At 51.9% G+C, this 13,041-nt stretch overlaps 6 protein-coding genes across 6 annotated transcripts; 3 read left to right on the top strand and 3 right to left on the bottom strand.

Annotated features, from left to right (window-relative positions):
• Nucleotides 1–463: 463 nt before the first annotated feature.
• Nucleotides 464–1,989, top strand: BDV17DRAFT_16872 (undecaprenyl diphosphate synthase family protein). Its single transcript, XM_073754780.1, has 2 exons — nt 464–853; nt 970–1,989. The coding sequence occupies exons 1-2, from the start codon at nt 629–631 to the stop codon at nt 1,954–1,956; spliced, it is 1,212 nt and encodes a 403-aa protein (XP_073610064.1). The 5' UTR covers nt 464–628; the 3' UTR covers nt 1,957–1,989.
• Nucleotides 1,990–2,376: 387 nt separating this feature from the next.
• On the top strand, nt 2,377–3,987 carry lys9 (saccharopine dehydrogenase (NADP+, L-glutamate-forming); the record flags this gene model as incomplete). The annotated part of the gene is made up of 4 exons (XM_073760738.1): nt 2,377–2,428; nt 2,536–2,589; nt 2,686–3,836; nt 3,892–3,987. The coding sequence occupies 4 exons, from the start codon at nt 2,377–2,379 to the stop codon at nt 3,985–3,987; spliced, it is 1,353 nt and encodes a 450-aa protein (XP_073610063.1).
• A 191-nt stretch (nt 3,988–4,178) lies between these two features.
• BDV17DRAFT_296561 (uncharacterized protein) lies at nt 4,179–7,083 on the bottom strand (the record flags this gene model as incomplete). The annotated part of the gene is made up of 4 exons (XM_073763316.1): nt 4,179–6,026; nt 6,123–6,146; nt 6,196–6,762; nt 6,829–7,083. The coding sequence occupies 4 exons, from the start codon at nt 7,081–7,083 to the stop codon at nt 4,179–4,181; spliced, it is 2,694 nt and encodes an 897-aa protein (XP_073610062.1).
• Nucleotides 7,084–7,448: 365 nt separating this feature from the next.
• BDV17DRAFT_285587 (sedoheptulose 7-phosphate cyclase) lies at nt 7,449–8,908 on the top strand (the record flags this gene model as incomplete). Its single annotated transcript, XM_073760737.1, has 3 exons — nt 7,449–7,796; nt 7,853–8,347; nt 8,399–8,908. 3 exons carry the CDS (start codon nt 7,449–7,451, stop codon nt 8,906–8,908), a joined length of 1,353 nt encoding a protein of 450 aa, XP_073610061.1.
• A 312-nt stretch (nt 8,909–9,220) lies between these two features.
• On the bottom strand, nt 9,221–10,859 carry BDV17DRAFT_296559 (uncharacterized protein; the record flags this gene model as incomplete). The annotated part of the gene is made up of 3 exons (XM_073763315.1): nt 9,221–9,248; nt 9,415–10,432; nt 10,505–10,859. The coding sequence occupies 3 exons, from the start codon at nt 10,857–10,859 to the stop codon at nt 9,221–9,223; spliced, it is 1,401 nt and encodes a 466-aa protein (XP_073610060.1).
• Nucleotides 10,860–11,446: 587 nt separating this feature from the next.
• BDV17DRAFT_16812 (uncharacterized protein) lies at nt 11,447–13,032 on the bottom strand. The gene is made up of 2 exons (XM_073754769.1): nt 12,960–13,032; nt 11,447–12,867 (listed from the first exon to the last, which is right to left on the bottom strand). Exon 2 carries the CDS (start codon nt 12,694–12,696, stop codon nt 12,034–12,036), a length of 663 nt encoding a protein of 220 aa, XP_073610059.1. The 5' UTR covers nt 12,697–12,867; nt 12,960–13,032; the 3' UTR covers nt 11,447–12,033.
• Between the last annotated feature and the right edge of the window lie 9 nt (nt 13,033–13,041).

The following is a 13,041-nucleotide window of genomic DNA, read 5'->3' as shown; positions in this document are numbered from 1 at the left end:
TCACTGCATCTGCATCCCCGCATTGTATTGTTGAGGAGAAACGGAAGAAGCAACCTCGGACCGCAGGGAGAGCCATCCTCGCACGTGCCGTGACCGTGGGCCAGACTTTGACCCACAATAGTTCGCTGTCTGGATCGACCGACGCAATCATGAATTAGTAGTTTCGTGTCGATGTCCTCACGATCAGGTTGCTGCTTTGGTTGCTGAAGCAAAGCATTAGCTCAAGTTGGTCTTGTCTGCTTTCGTAGGCTTTTATGCTTTCAGGTATGCGTCCATCACCGCCTCACGCTCTGTCCTTTTCCCGTCAGATCAGCAAAAGCACACCTGCAAGAAAACAGTGTAGCCTGATAGCCGCGCCCACTCAACTGCGACTTCACTCTTGCTGACGTTCTCTGGCCACCTTTTATCAGCTGTATTATACCCGCGATTAGAACTTGTCTTGATTCGGCGTGGCTTTCCTTCACCGAGTCTACATTCCTGCATCGTTCGCATTTCCTTCGTCGCACACGCCAGTCGCTTCAGCTACCTACGCTTACCGATCCTTGACTCCGCTATACGATAATCAGACTTGACCAGACCTTATACCTCATCGCTAATATCATCGCTGTCATACGAAACCGCCGTCGAAATGGCCACGTCAATGCACCTCTCACGTCTCCGGAATTGGTTCCTTGCATCACCGCCCATCGAGTATGCGATCTCCAAGTTCCGGGACTTGCTGGTTGGAGCACTCCGACAGGGGCCAGTTCCACAGCATATTGCTTTTATCATGGATGGGAACCGGAGATTTGCTCGTACTCACGGGATTGAAACGGTGGAGGGACATAATTTGGGTTTTGAGGCGCTGGCACGGGTGAGTCTTTGTCCGATGTTTAAGCACGAGAGTTTTGCCTTAATCTTCGTCGCTGTTTCTTTTCTTTTACTATATGTTGCTATGTGCCGATGTGCTGATATTCTTTCCACTCCCAGATCCTCGAGGTATGCTACCGAAGCGGAGTACAAGTCGTCACAATCTATGCTTTCAGCATCGAGAACTTCAAGCGGTCGAAATTCGAGGTGGATGCCCTGATGGAAATGGCCCGGGTCAAATTGTCGCAGATGGCACAGCATGGCGAGATCTTGGACCGATACGGGGCAAAAGTTCGAGTGCTGGGTCGATTGGATTTGCTTCGGCCTGACGTGCTTGCTGCGGTGGATCGAGCAGTCGACCTAACAAAGAATAACGGCGAACGTGTTCTGAACATCTGCTTTCCATATACCTCCCGCGACGAGATCACCGGCGCTATTCGTGATACAGTAGCCGAGTACAGCAAGCCTTTACGATCGACTCGCTTGGCGCCTTCTCTTTCGCGAACTCCGTTCTCCGAAGACCACATCACGCAGAATATCCGGTCTCGAACAACGAACGGAAAGTCGGAAGACTCGGGTCCTGAGACGGACTCTGTATCGGAATCATCTACACTCGAAGAAGACGATACCCAGAAGCCAAACCAGCCAAATAAGGTCTATCAGTCGGAATCCGCTCTTTCATCTGCTGCCACACTGCATCTGCCTGAGCAGCCGACCAAAGGTCGAACGACAGAGTCCACCGGGTCCGAGCCTCCTGTCTTCAAATCACCCGAAACCATCACACGGCAAACCTTGACCGAACACATGTTTACCCGGGACAACCCTCCCCTTGACCTCTTGATCCGAACATCCGGCGTGGAACGTCTCAGCGACTTTATGCTCTGGCAATGCCACGAGGACACGGAAATTGCATTTTTAGACATCCTGTGGCCCGAGTTCGATCTGTGGCAATTTCTGCCTGTGTTGTTAAGATGGCAGCGGAGAGTCTCCAAGGCGAGAAAAAACCCAGATGCCGAGGGAAACTTTGATGGTGATTTCCAGGAATCCGCGGAGGACAGCAGAGAAGAGCTCGTGGTGAGCTCAGGTGCCAAGCCGAAGAGTTTATAGTCTCGATTCTTGATACCCTTATATACTTATTATCTGGCAATTGGGTATAGCATTAGACTTGTGGAGTTATGGCCTTTGTTTTTTCGTTGGGGTCGGTATACGGTTGATAAGATAGAGCATCTCTGTTGATAGTGTACAAAACTCATGCACATACAAGCGGAGCGGCTGGTTGCTCATGAACAATAACAACATAAGTGACAAGCTGTTGTTTCAACCCTATACTATAGGGATATCCCAGTAGTTTGCCTCTACCATACCTACCGCCCTCTGCTGGTTGGGGTACTCCGATACCGCTTTGGATATTTTCACGTGACCATCCCACAGTGCGGCGGGGATAACGTTAACAACTTTGAGACTCTCTGAAGTGACTCACTTGATCTCTCCCCCAAGGATAATCCCCATATCTCTCCAATCGTCACAATGGTCAAGCAAGTTGCTGGTTCCAAGGTCCTCCTGCTCGGCTCAGGCTTCGGTACGTCCCAGCCCTCCTATTGCCTACATCTTGATCGAGATCGAGAACCCCGCATTGGGTGTCGCCCTGACTATGACTGATTTAACTGACTCGCTTCTGTTGCATAGTCACCAAGCCCACCGTTGAGGTCTTGAGCAAGGCCGATGTCGAAGTTACTGTCGGTACGTACTTGAACTGCGATTGAAAGCCCAATGGGAGCACCGGCGCCTCGTACCCCGCGGTCCTACAGAACTGACAATGGATTTGTATGACTACAGCCTGCCGAACTCTCGAGAGTGCGAAGAAGCTTTGCGAAGGCTTCAAGAACACCAAGGCCATCTCCCTCGATGTCAATGACGACAAGGCTCTCGACGCCGCCTTGAGCCAGGTCGACCTGGCCATCTCGTTGATCCCCTACACTTTCCACGCCCAGGTGATCAAGTCGGCCATCCGCACAAAGAAGCATGTCGTTACCACTTCCTACGTCTCTCCCGCCATGATGGAGCTGGACCAGCAGTGCAAGGACGCTGGTATCACCGTCATGAACGAGATTGGTCTGGACCCCGGTATCGACCACCTCTACGCCGTCAAGACCATCGACGAAGTCCACAAGGAAGGTGGTAAGATCACTTCCTTCCTCTCCTACTGCGGCGGTCTCCCCGCCCCCGAGTCCTCCGACAACCCTCTGGGCTACAAGTTCTCCTGGTCCAGCCGTGGTGTCCTGCTTGCCCTCCGCAACGCCGCCAAGCTCTACAAGGACGGCGAGGAGATCAGCATTGCCGGCCCCGACCTCATGGCCACCGCTAAGCCATACTACATCTACCCCGGCTTCGCCTTCGTCGCCTACCCCAACCGCGACTCCACCCCCTTCCGCGAGCGCTACAACATCCCCGAAGCCCAGACCCTCGTCCGCGGCACCCTCCGCTACCAGGGCTTCCCCGAATTCATCAAGGTCCTCGTCGACATCGGCTTCCTGGAAGACGACGCCCGCGACTACCTCAGCTCTCCCATTTCCTGGAAGGAAGCCACGCAGAAGATCCTCGGCGCGACATCCTCCTCCGAGAAGGACCTCGAGTGGGCCATTTCCTCCAAGACCGCCTTCCCCAACAACGACGAGCGCGACCGCATTATCTCCGGTCTCCGCTGGATCGGCATCTTCTCCGACGAGAAGATCACGCCCCGCGGTAACCCCCTCGATACCCTCTGCGCCTCCCTCGAGCAGAAGATGCAGTACGGCCCCGGCGAGCGCGATCTCGTCATGCTCCAGCACAAGTTCGGCATCGAGCACAAGGACGGCTCCAAGGAGACCCGCACCAGCACGCTCTGCGAGTACGGTGTCCCTGGCGGTTACTCGGCCATGGCTAAGCTTGTTGGTATTCCTTGCGGTGTTGCCGTCAAGTTGGTTCTTGATGGTACTATCAGCCAGAAGGTGAGCTCGTGACTTTTAAGACTTCTTTGAATATTCGGTGACTAATGTGGACTAGGGTGTTCTTGCTCCCATGACCTGGGATATCTGCGAGCCCATCCAGAAGACCCTCAAGAACGACTACGGCATCGAGATGATCGAGAAGACTCTCTAAATCTCTTATCTTGGTTGGAATCTGTGACGGCAAAAATGACCATCTAAAAAGGATAGAATAGGGAATTCAGAGAATGATACATGATCTCATAGACAAGGCATCCATCCCTTACAACGTACCACCCACGCAACTCACCTCTACCTAACCCAGCCAAGTCACACCACTTACTACGCAGAAAAAAAGAAACAAAATTAACACTCAAACATCTTCCCCGTACTAACATTCACCGCACTCCACCTCTTTCCCCGCACAATACAATCCACAAACCTCGCCGGCCAGTATACATGGTACAGCACGAAGAACGGTACCGGGTCCCAGGGGTCATATGTTCCGTCCGTTGAATATCGGATGTGGTCCCAGAATGTGCGCAGTTTGGTTCGGGTTTCCTGCATACAGGCTTGAGTCTGCGCACTGGGACTGAGGTATTGTCTGAAACTTGGTCTCTCGCCGTCCCTGTCCTCGGTCTCGGTGAGTAAGATCTCCGGGAGGAATTTGATTAGCTCGGTGGTTTGGGTGAGGATCCCGTGGGAGAGCGTGATTATGAGTTCGTATACTGGCAGGATCAAGAGCGTGACGAGGTCGTGCCCGATCCAGTAGTAGCTTTTCGGTGGGAAATTGGGGGAGGGGACCACGACGGGCAATTCGAAGCCCTCTTCTGCCTCTGCCTCTGCTCCTGAAGTGGAATCATCGCCATCAAGAGCAGAAAGATAAGCACCCGCCATCTCGGCGCTCTCGCTAAACAGCACGACAGCTGTATGCGCGCGCGGGTTACATTCGATTGGGTAGAGCTTGATATTACCCTCACCTTTACCATCATCCTCACCAAGGCCACGATCATGAGGAAAAGGATCCTGAACAATAAAATCGAAACTCAAATGCCCATTCACCCCTTCCCATTCTCCTTTTCCACCTGACTCTCCACCTGCAGGTGAAGACGAACCCTTCCTCGCAAGATCCCTAACAACCCCCTCCGTAAACCCCCTCATCCTCACACTAAGCAAATCATCCGCATCCAACGGCTCATAAAACATAAGCATACTACTCGACCGACACGCCACGAATGCCTTTACTTCCCCGCGGATAACAAGCGCATGCGTGCAGTACTCAGTCCCATTTATCCGTTCCTGTAGGAGGACAGGCGACTCAGGACTGATGCTCAATGCGAGGGACTGATTCGATAGGTATGCCCTCGTTTCGGAGGGCGTAGAAAGCGGGAGGAGAGATGGGGAACTTGTGCAGGTGAAGGTTGATCGCGCGGCGTCGTTGACGTCGAGGGGTTTGAGGAGGAATTTCTTCCCATTCCCTTCACCCTTCCAACTCTCAGTTGTCTTCTCTGGGTCTGCGTCTGGCTGGTTCTGGTTCTGATATGTCGACAGAATCACCTCAACCTCTCCCGCCGAGATACAAAGATAAGACTCGGGAACCGTCATCCCCAGACGCCGGATATAATCGATGAATGTATCCTTGGCATGTAAGGTTTGCACGATATCGGCGTTGAGTTGGATTGCGCGAAATTGCCTCTTTCCTTGTTTCTGCACCTCCTCCTTCGCAAGCTCAGCAGCTCGTCCATCATCGACCTCGTGTGTTACACCGCTGCAACTAATCCAGAGATTGACTTTCTCGTCGCGGATGACGCGGAGGAGGGAGGTGATGTAGTAGATACTGTTTTCCTCGTCTAGCCGGTAGAACTTCGATATGGCGCGGGAGTATCTGCCCGGAGAGGTAAACGGGATGGACTCGGTGTCTGCGGCGATTACGCGGTAGGATCGAGGCTTGTGTTTTGCCAGGAGGCGCGCAATTGTTAGGCCTTTTGTCATTGATATGCCGGTTATGAGTATTGTTTTGGGGTTTTTAGGCGGGGTATTGGGGTGGGGTTTGAATTTTTTGAAAGAAGTGATTAGGAAGGAGGTTATGGTTATAAGGGTAGAGATGGGGAGCCAGATGAAGCTGAGAAGCAGGAGGAGGGCATCCTGGGGGATCATGATGGCGGCTAGGTGAGGGCTGTGAAGGCGGTTGAAGGCGAACTGCGGGGTTGCTGGCTATCTATTATGTTTGCATATTAAGCTACTTAGAGTTATCTAGAGTATACGTCATGACTTTGACTCTGGACATGTTCCTCTCTCTTCCTCACCCACGCATTTGGTGACCTCAACGCCATCCTGTTCTTGTCAGCTTGTGTTGTGTTGATAAGGAATTTAGGGCTCTTACCGGCTCACCCGTCGGCTCTGCGCCCTCAATCAACTTGCTGTCATACACCAGATTCGGATTCCCAACATATTTGCCGGTGTTCATAACACCGTACCTTTTTTTATACTGGTCCACCGTTTCTTTGGGCATCTCTATGCTCATCGCGACCTCTTCCAGCTTCAAGCTCTTCCTCTTCTCGTCCACACTACTCCGGACATACTTCAGATACGGCGGATTTCCAGGGTGAATGACGTTGTCGGCAGCAATGACTGTATTTGGAACAATCAGGTCCAAATCCTCGCAGAGCTTCAGATCTGCTGCGTAGAATGGCTTGTAGTGGTCGAGGAACAGGAGATCAATTCGGTCAAGCCCATGATCGGTGCAGAGGCGAACAATAGATGTGCTGCTGGAGCCAATGACAACTTGAACAAAGTCCGACAGGCCCGCGAGACTGAGGAGAGCCGTGGCAACTGCTGCAAACTCGGGGTTCTTCTCCACGCTGTAGTAAACTTCGTCGCCTGTGCCTGCTTCGCGGACTGCATTGCCAAACATGATGGCGGAATACCCTATATAGCCGCCTAATTCAACCTGAAATAGTCAGCTCTAAGTCCAAATAAAAAAATTTGCAGGAATTAGTTAGGTAAGCAAACATACCATTGTCTTTGGCTTTACGTCTGCTATGAGGTCGCAAACAATTCGGCCCTTTTCTCTGCCCACATTCATCAGGTACTTCTTCGATCTGGCGAACCCATCAATGGCATCAAGAACCCTCTTCGGAGAGCCTCGCATGCCCTCCAAATCTGGATGTTCATACACAAAGTGCAGCAGCTCGATTTCGCGGCCATCGTCGAAGAAGTCCTGGTCCTGGTCTTTGGGCTTGTAGTCACCCAGATCGGGAAATTTGGCCATTTTCCAGAGTCGCCTTGTTAGGTGAGATGATGATCGATAGTTGGTATTAATGATATAATTAATTTGTGTGTGGGATGAGGTTGTGAGAAATGCACGTCAACAGAGAGTCATGGATCGCCGGGTGCTGCGGATGCAACCCAGGGGGGGGGGTGTGCTGTCCGCATTTGGAAGGAGCAAGTGGTGTCAGTTCAAACAGCAGTTGGCTCGATCAAGAAAACTCGTTGACGTTTGCTGATGCGGTGATTGTGATTGACTCCAATCGTCGCGGTGGGCCAACTCTATCTAACTTTATCTACTGCTGCGGCTGTCCGTCATGTCCCAGTCTTCCCTAACTCATTCAACTTCACCACATTCTAACCAGCGCCATGTCAGACCTCAAGGCTACCGTCTCGGAAACGGCCAATGGCTTTCACATCCAGGGCTATGAGAAGATTGAATACAGCTTCAGCTTTCTCGATGGTGTTTTTGACCCGGTAAACTATGACCTGGCCAGTCTATATGAGCGCTGGGGCCGTTGCCTGGCCATCATGGATAAGAACATCTTTGATCTCTATGGGGATCAGATGCAGAGGTATTTCGACCATCACGGCCTCGAACTAAAGGTCCACCAGACCATGATCGGTGAAAAAGCCAAATCCCTGGAGACATTCACCAACATTGTCGATTCCATGACTGATTTCGGGCTCATCCGGAAAGAGCCCGTTCTGGTTGTTGTATGTTCGCCCGGACCTTCCTACAGTCTTCTTCTAGTCAATCACTAACGTGCCAGGGTGGAGGACTGGTCACCGATGTCGTCGGCTTTGCCTGTGCTTCGTACCGCCGCAACACCAACTACATCCGCATCCCGACAACCGTCATCGGCCTCATCGATGCCAGCGTCAGCATAAAGGTTGCCGTCAACTACGGCAACTATAAGAACCGTCTCGGCGCCTACCACGCGCCCATGCACACATTTCTCGATTTTAGCTTCCTCCGTACCCTGCCTGAAGCTCAAGTCAGGAATGGCTTTGCAGAGCTCATCAAAATCTCTAGCTGTGCGCATCTGCGGACCTTTGATCTACTAGATGAGTTCTGTGAGCGATTGATCGGGACCAAGTTCGGGCGCGCTCTTCACGGCAATGAGAAGGGCGAGGTCAAGAAGGCTGCAGATGAGATCAACCGCAATGGTATCTATGAGATGCTGAAGCTGGAGTCTCCAAACCTCCACGAGATTGGTCTCGACAGAGTCATTGCTTATGGGCATACTTGGTCACCAGTGCACGAGGTGAGTATGCTTACCACATATCTCTAGGTCGCTTCTAACACCTGTATGTAGCTCGTACCCCCCGTCCCCCTCCGCCACGGCCACGCCATCTCAATCGACATGGCATTCTCCGCAACGCTAGCAAACTCGCGTGGCCTCCTCAGCGACGCCGAGCACGCCCGCCTCCTAACCCTCTTCTCGCGCGCCGGCCTCTCAATGGACGACGACGACTTCAACGAAGACATCCTGCACAGAGCCACCGAAGCCATCCTCCGCACCCGGGACGGTCTGCTTCGCGCCGCTGTGCCCGGTCCGTTGGGAACCTGCACGTTCCTCAACGACGTCAGCAACGAGGAGCTCTGCGCTGCGCTGAAGAGACATAAAGAGGTTGTCAAGGAGTATCCCAGGAACGGCAAGGGGATTGAGGCGTTTGTTGATGCTAGTGACACCGGGTATACGATTAACCAACATGACGATGCTGACGACGATAACGAGCCTGTTGAGCCTCAGATGCAGAAGCAGATGAAGGAGAAGGCGAGAGCGGTGTCCAATATTGTCGACGGAGAGAAGAACATCTTTTAAAGATGGCATTATGGATGGCCTGACTGGGCTCAAGGAGATCGTTGTCGATGCTCGGCAGTGACCTACATACTTAATGGATAATAGATGAGCATGAGCGCCTGTTGCATATAAAACAGTCCATACTCGCTGGAAGATCTATTTGTCTCAATTGGAGTTTTTATAAAAGCCATTACCGTTTTCAGGGTCTGTCTAAAGGCACTCCTGCTAAAGTCTTCGACGATGATAACAAATAAGCCCTAAACAACTCCTATCAAAACCATCTCTAGCCACAAGTAAATCCCCCAGTCCAAATCAATCAAACAATCCCTAAGATTATATATCAACAACAACAGCCTCATTCCTAACATCATTAGCCAACCCCCCACCCACAACCGCCGCGTTGACAAAAGTCGTCACCCTCTTATCCTTTCCTCCCTCTACAAACCCCTTCACCCCCCCAACCCAAACCCACCCCCATCCCGCACAGAGTCCCCCACCCACCCAACCGAATTAAAATCCCCTCGTACCCCCTCCTCACGACATCAAGCACCACATTCTCCCTCCCATACCCGACATGGATATGCCCGAATACAATGAGGCGCGGCCTAACCCGCCCGATCTCAGTAGTCAGGTGCGCGTCGCCACTGTGTCGGAGCCCAATTCCATTTGCTCCAGGACTGGGATCTATATCGAGATGCAGACACGGTGGGCTGTGCACGATTTGGATATCTGTATCGCTGGGAACTTTGTTCGACCAGGTGCGCTGGGATGAGGAAGGGGGGTATTGGAAAGTGGAGATGCCGTATTGGGGGGTTTGGGGGGTGCCGTGGATTTTTAGAGCTCTGGGTTTGGTTGTGGGTTCCTGGGTGGATTGTTGTGGTTGTGTAGGTAAATGTAATTGATTCTGGTTGTTGTTCGAGGGCCCAGAACCAGAGACAGAATGGATAGCATGTCCAGTATCAGATCTACCATGATCTTGACCATTATGGTCAAGACACGACAGCTGTTGCTTTAAATCTGGCGGGAACTCCACCGTAACACTCTCATCCTGGAGATAGATTACATCCCCCCAGTCAAGCTCTTTCCTTGTTCGAGCATCATTATACTTTCGCTCTGGATACTTTTCCAGAAAGTCTTCGTCGAGCAGGTCATCATGGTTTCCCGCAATAGCAATCTTGTACCGAGAAGGCTGCGCCGAAAGCCAGCTTATCTGGCTCTGAAGCTCATCGAAGGAGCCATTCTCTGTTAGATAACCGGCATGGATCAATACATCGCCAGATGGGAGGTCGGGCTGATTGCTATGCGTGCCTGAGATAAAGACAACGCGAATGGTATTTTCAGTCGTTGTTGTTGGTGTTGCTGCTGTTGTCGAAGGGGCTGTCGGGAGAGAACGCAGATGAATGTCGAGGAGAGTCTGAGCCCATTTGCGGAGACGATTTCCAGGCAAAAGTGATGGTACGAGGCTGTTTTCCGGCCATCTTGGATGACACCAGCGAATGAAGAATGGTTGAGCGTGAGGCGCCACCCTGCCATGGGCAGCAATCGCTAGTTATCGAGCAACGACGAGGACATCCCCCAACGGCCTTCTACGGCCTCAAGGGTCGTCCTGCCGCCCACTTCCCCCGGCGCAATTGTTGCGGAGCCAGAATCGGACGCATAGCTTTTTTGATGGATGGGCGAGACGCCGAACGGAGAGTGATGGAAAGAATGTTGCCAATTGCCGATGGAGGTCAGGAGAAAGCCACATTTGGATCTCGGTATTGAACCAGTCAGTGCTCAGAGCGGTTGTGACCTGGCGTATGGCATGCTGCATTGCTTCATCCAGCAGCATACACGCCGTTGTATCCATCATCGAACCGAATATATCGGCATCGTGGATGGAGCTTCTTGTACGCAGGTACAATGTGTTGATGGCACCGCCGACAGCAATGACCGTCAGCTGGGCTCGCCGTTGATGGAGGTAGGCTGCCATGTAAGTCAATGCGCTGTTGAGCGTTGACCTATCGATTTCGTGCACAGCGGTAGGTATGGGTACGCCGTCCTGGTCGGTTCGGTTGCGAGAATATGGATTGTCGTTTCTATCGGTGCTCCGATTTGCATTGGACGGCCTTGCTGTCCAGGTCTAGCCCGCTGGTTAGGGCGTCGACCGTCGACTCCATCAGCTTGCTTGCAAGACCCGCAGCTCATGCTTGTTTTCGAATTGTTGTGGACGACGGCTTGTCTTTGGTTTAGTTCTCCAGGTGCGTACTCGATGTTTGGGGTCTGAACGTGAAATGCTTCAAGCAGTGAGGGAAGAAAACAAATGGCTTGAAGACTTGGGTCACATCAATACAGAATAGATTCCATGCAATTTTAAATGTAGTAGGTGTAGCGCTGAGATGCCTAGTAAACGAACGCCGTTTGTGTTACGCGCCTGAGCTCTAAAACTATACCAGGCCTCTTCGGTGGCCACTTTAGTAGGCATGAGGCTGCCTCCCCAGGCGCCCTTCCAGGGGTAAAGGATGTCAGGGCATTTATTCTTTCCAACAGAGCAGACTAAGTAGAGAGCAGACTTGAAACTTGTTGCGTCGAGCGTCTGGGCTGCGTCGTCGCGCCTTCCTGATTTCCTCCGCAAACTAGCAACGGGAAGCCGACGCCAAACGAGGATCTCCCGATCTCTTCGAAACGAGGCAATCGAGCAGAACGTTGTTATCTTTCACAAGCCGGGATTGAAGATTCTGGCGGCGCCATGGAAGTATTCTTTCTCTGGCAAGGTCCAGAGGCTGTTGACTGGTGGGCAGCAGGTCCGTCCTTATGATATAAGTGATGCCATGCCGTCCATTATCTGAATCAGATTGTTACTCGAAGCAACGGACAGCCAGTGCCAGTTGCTACCATTCAGGGGTGGGCTCAACAGTTTCATCATCAAACTAGCAAGCGTTTCCTTCGACTGTGAATGGGGAGTACAAGCGCATGTACAAACCGAACGGTATCGTATGAAGTGTTTTCGGTCCTCGGTTTAGGTTTTTGGCCTGCATTGTGCCATTTTCAATCCCTTTCAAACGGCTTTGGCGTTAGGTGGAAACTTGTAATTATTGGCGGTAGGTAAATCTTGCATATGAATCAACTTGTCCGTGCTCTTGTCTATGCTCTTGTCCGTGCCTCGTTCAAGTGAAATGTATATGAGGAGTCCAGATGATAATGTTCTTCGCCAGGAAATCTGGATCGGCCCGTTCATCAGACTTCCCATCCAACACAGTACCATCAGGACTGGGAATGTACAGCGGCTCCGCCATGGGCGCGACATTCTCCGCCCACTCAGGCACCTTCTCATAAGGCCGATCCTCTTCCTTCCGATTCTGAGCCTCTTCAATTTCCTCCAACGTCATGATAGCCGGCGCATCCCTGGTCAGTCCAAGCTTGACTCTAGCATTGAAAGATCTCACCATGAGATATGTCACACATGCCAGGAAGGCATACCGTGCTGGCTCTTCCTGATCTTGCGGATCAGGGATATCAGAAATAGACCACTGAGGCTGCCTCCAGAACCATTTGAGGTAGTTTCTGTAGCCGAAGACTTTGTCTAGCACGAAGCATTCGTACAGTCGGTACAATGCATATAGTGAATTGTCCTCGAATACACCCCGAGGACATGCGTATTTCCGTGCAGAGACTGAGTCCCAGTAGCCATCGGGATCTTGAAGTATAACCTCTGGTGGTGGGGGTGGAAATGTTGGGTAGTCTGCATCTACTGGCTCAGGCTCGGGCCCTGCGGGATCAGAGCGCCAAAACTTCCGTAAACGGGTGATTGCTGTGCTCAAACGCCGCATTTCGCTTTTTGAGTTGCTTTGTCGATAACGCTGTTCTGTTTATCTGAGCCAGAAACGAGATTATTGTTGGTTTCCAGAGCTATCTCCACTTGGAGCGGGAGTGGCATATCATCAAGGCTGAATGTCCGGCTGGAGGTCAAAGCACGAGTATCAACTTCAATAGGAATTTAACTGTTGAGTTGGACGAGATTGAGCAGCTGCATTGGTCATCAAAGCTGGCAAGTTGCGGTTAGGAAGAGAGTTAAGAGGAGATGAACGCGTACAATCTGGCAAGTCACGGTCGTGGGTGCTTATCGTATGTCACGTGATTTTCTGGTGGATGGTCCTATGTCCAGGAAAGACAGA

Source organism: Aspergillus undulatus, assembly GCF_047715775.1.
Source record: "Aspergillus undulatus strain CBS 261.88 unplaced genomic scaffold BDV17scaffold_100, whole genome shotgun sequence".
NCBI classification, from domain to species: domain Eukaryota; kingdom Fungi; phylum Ascomycota; class Eurotiomycetes; order Eurotiales; family Aspergillaceae; genus Aspergillus; species Aspergillus undulatus.
Note: the sequence above shows the minus strand (reverse complement) of the source record. Positions and strands in the feature narration are given on the sequence as shown.

Coding starts and splice junctions, on each gene's coding strand:
- BDV17DRAFT_16872 (XM_073754780.1), top strand. CDS start 629: ATGGCCACGTCAATGCACCTCTCACGTCTCCGGAATTGGTTCCTTGCA. Junction 854..969: donor GTTTTGAGGCGCTGGCACGG/GTGAGTCTTTGT, acceptor TTCCACTCCCAG/ATCCTCGAGGTATGCTACCG.
- BDV17DRAFT_16812 (XM_073754769.1), bottom strand. CDS start 12,696: ATGCGGCGTTTGAGCACAGCAATCACCCGTTTACGGAAGTTTTGGCGC.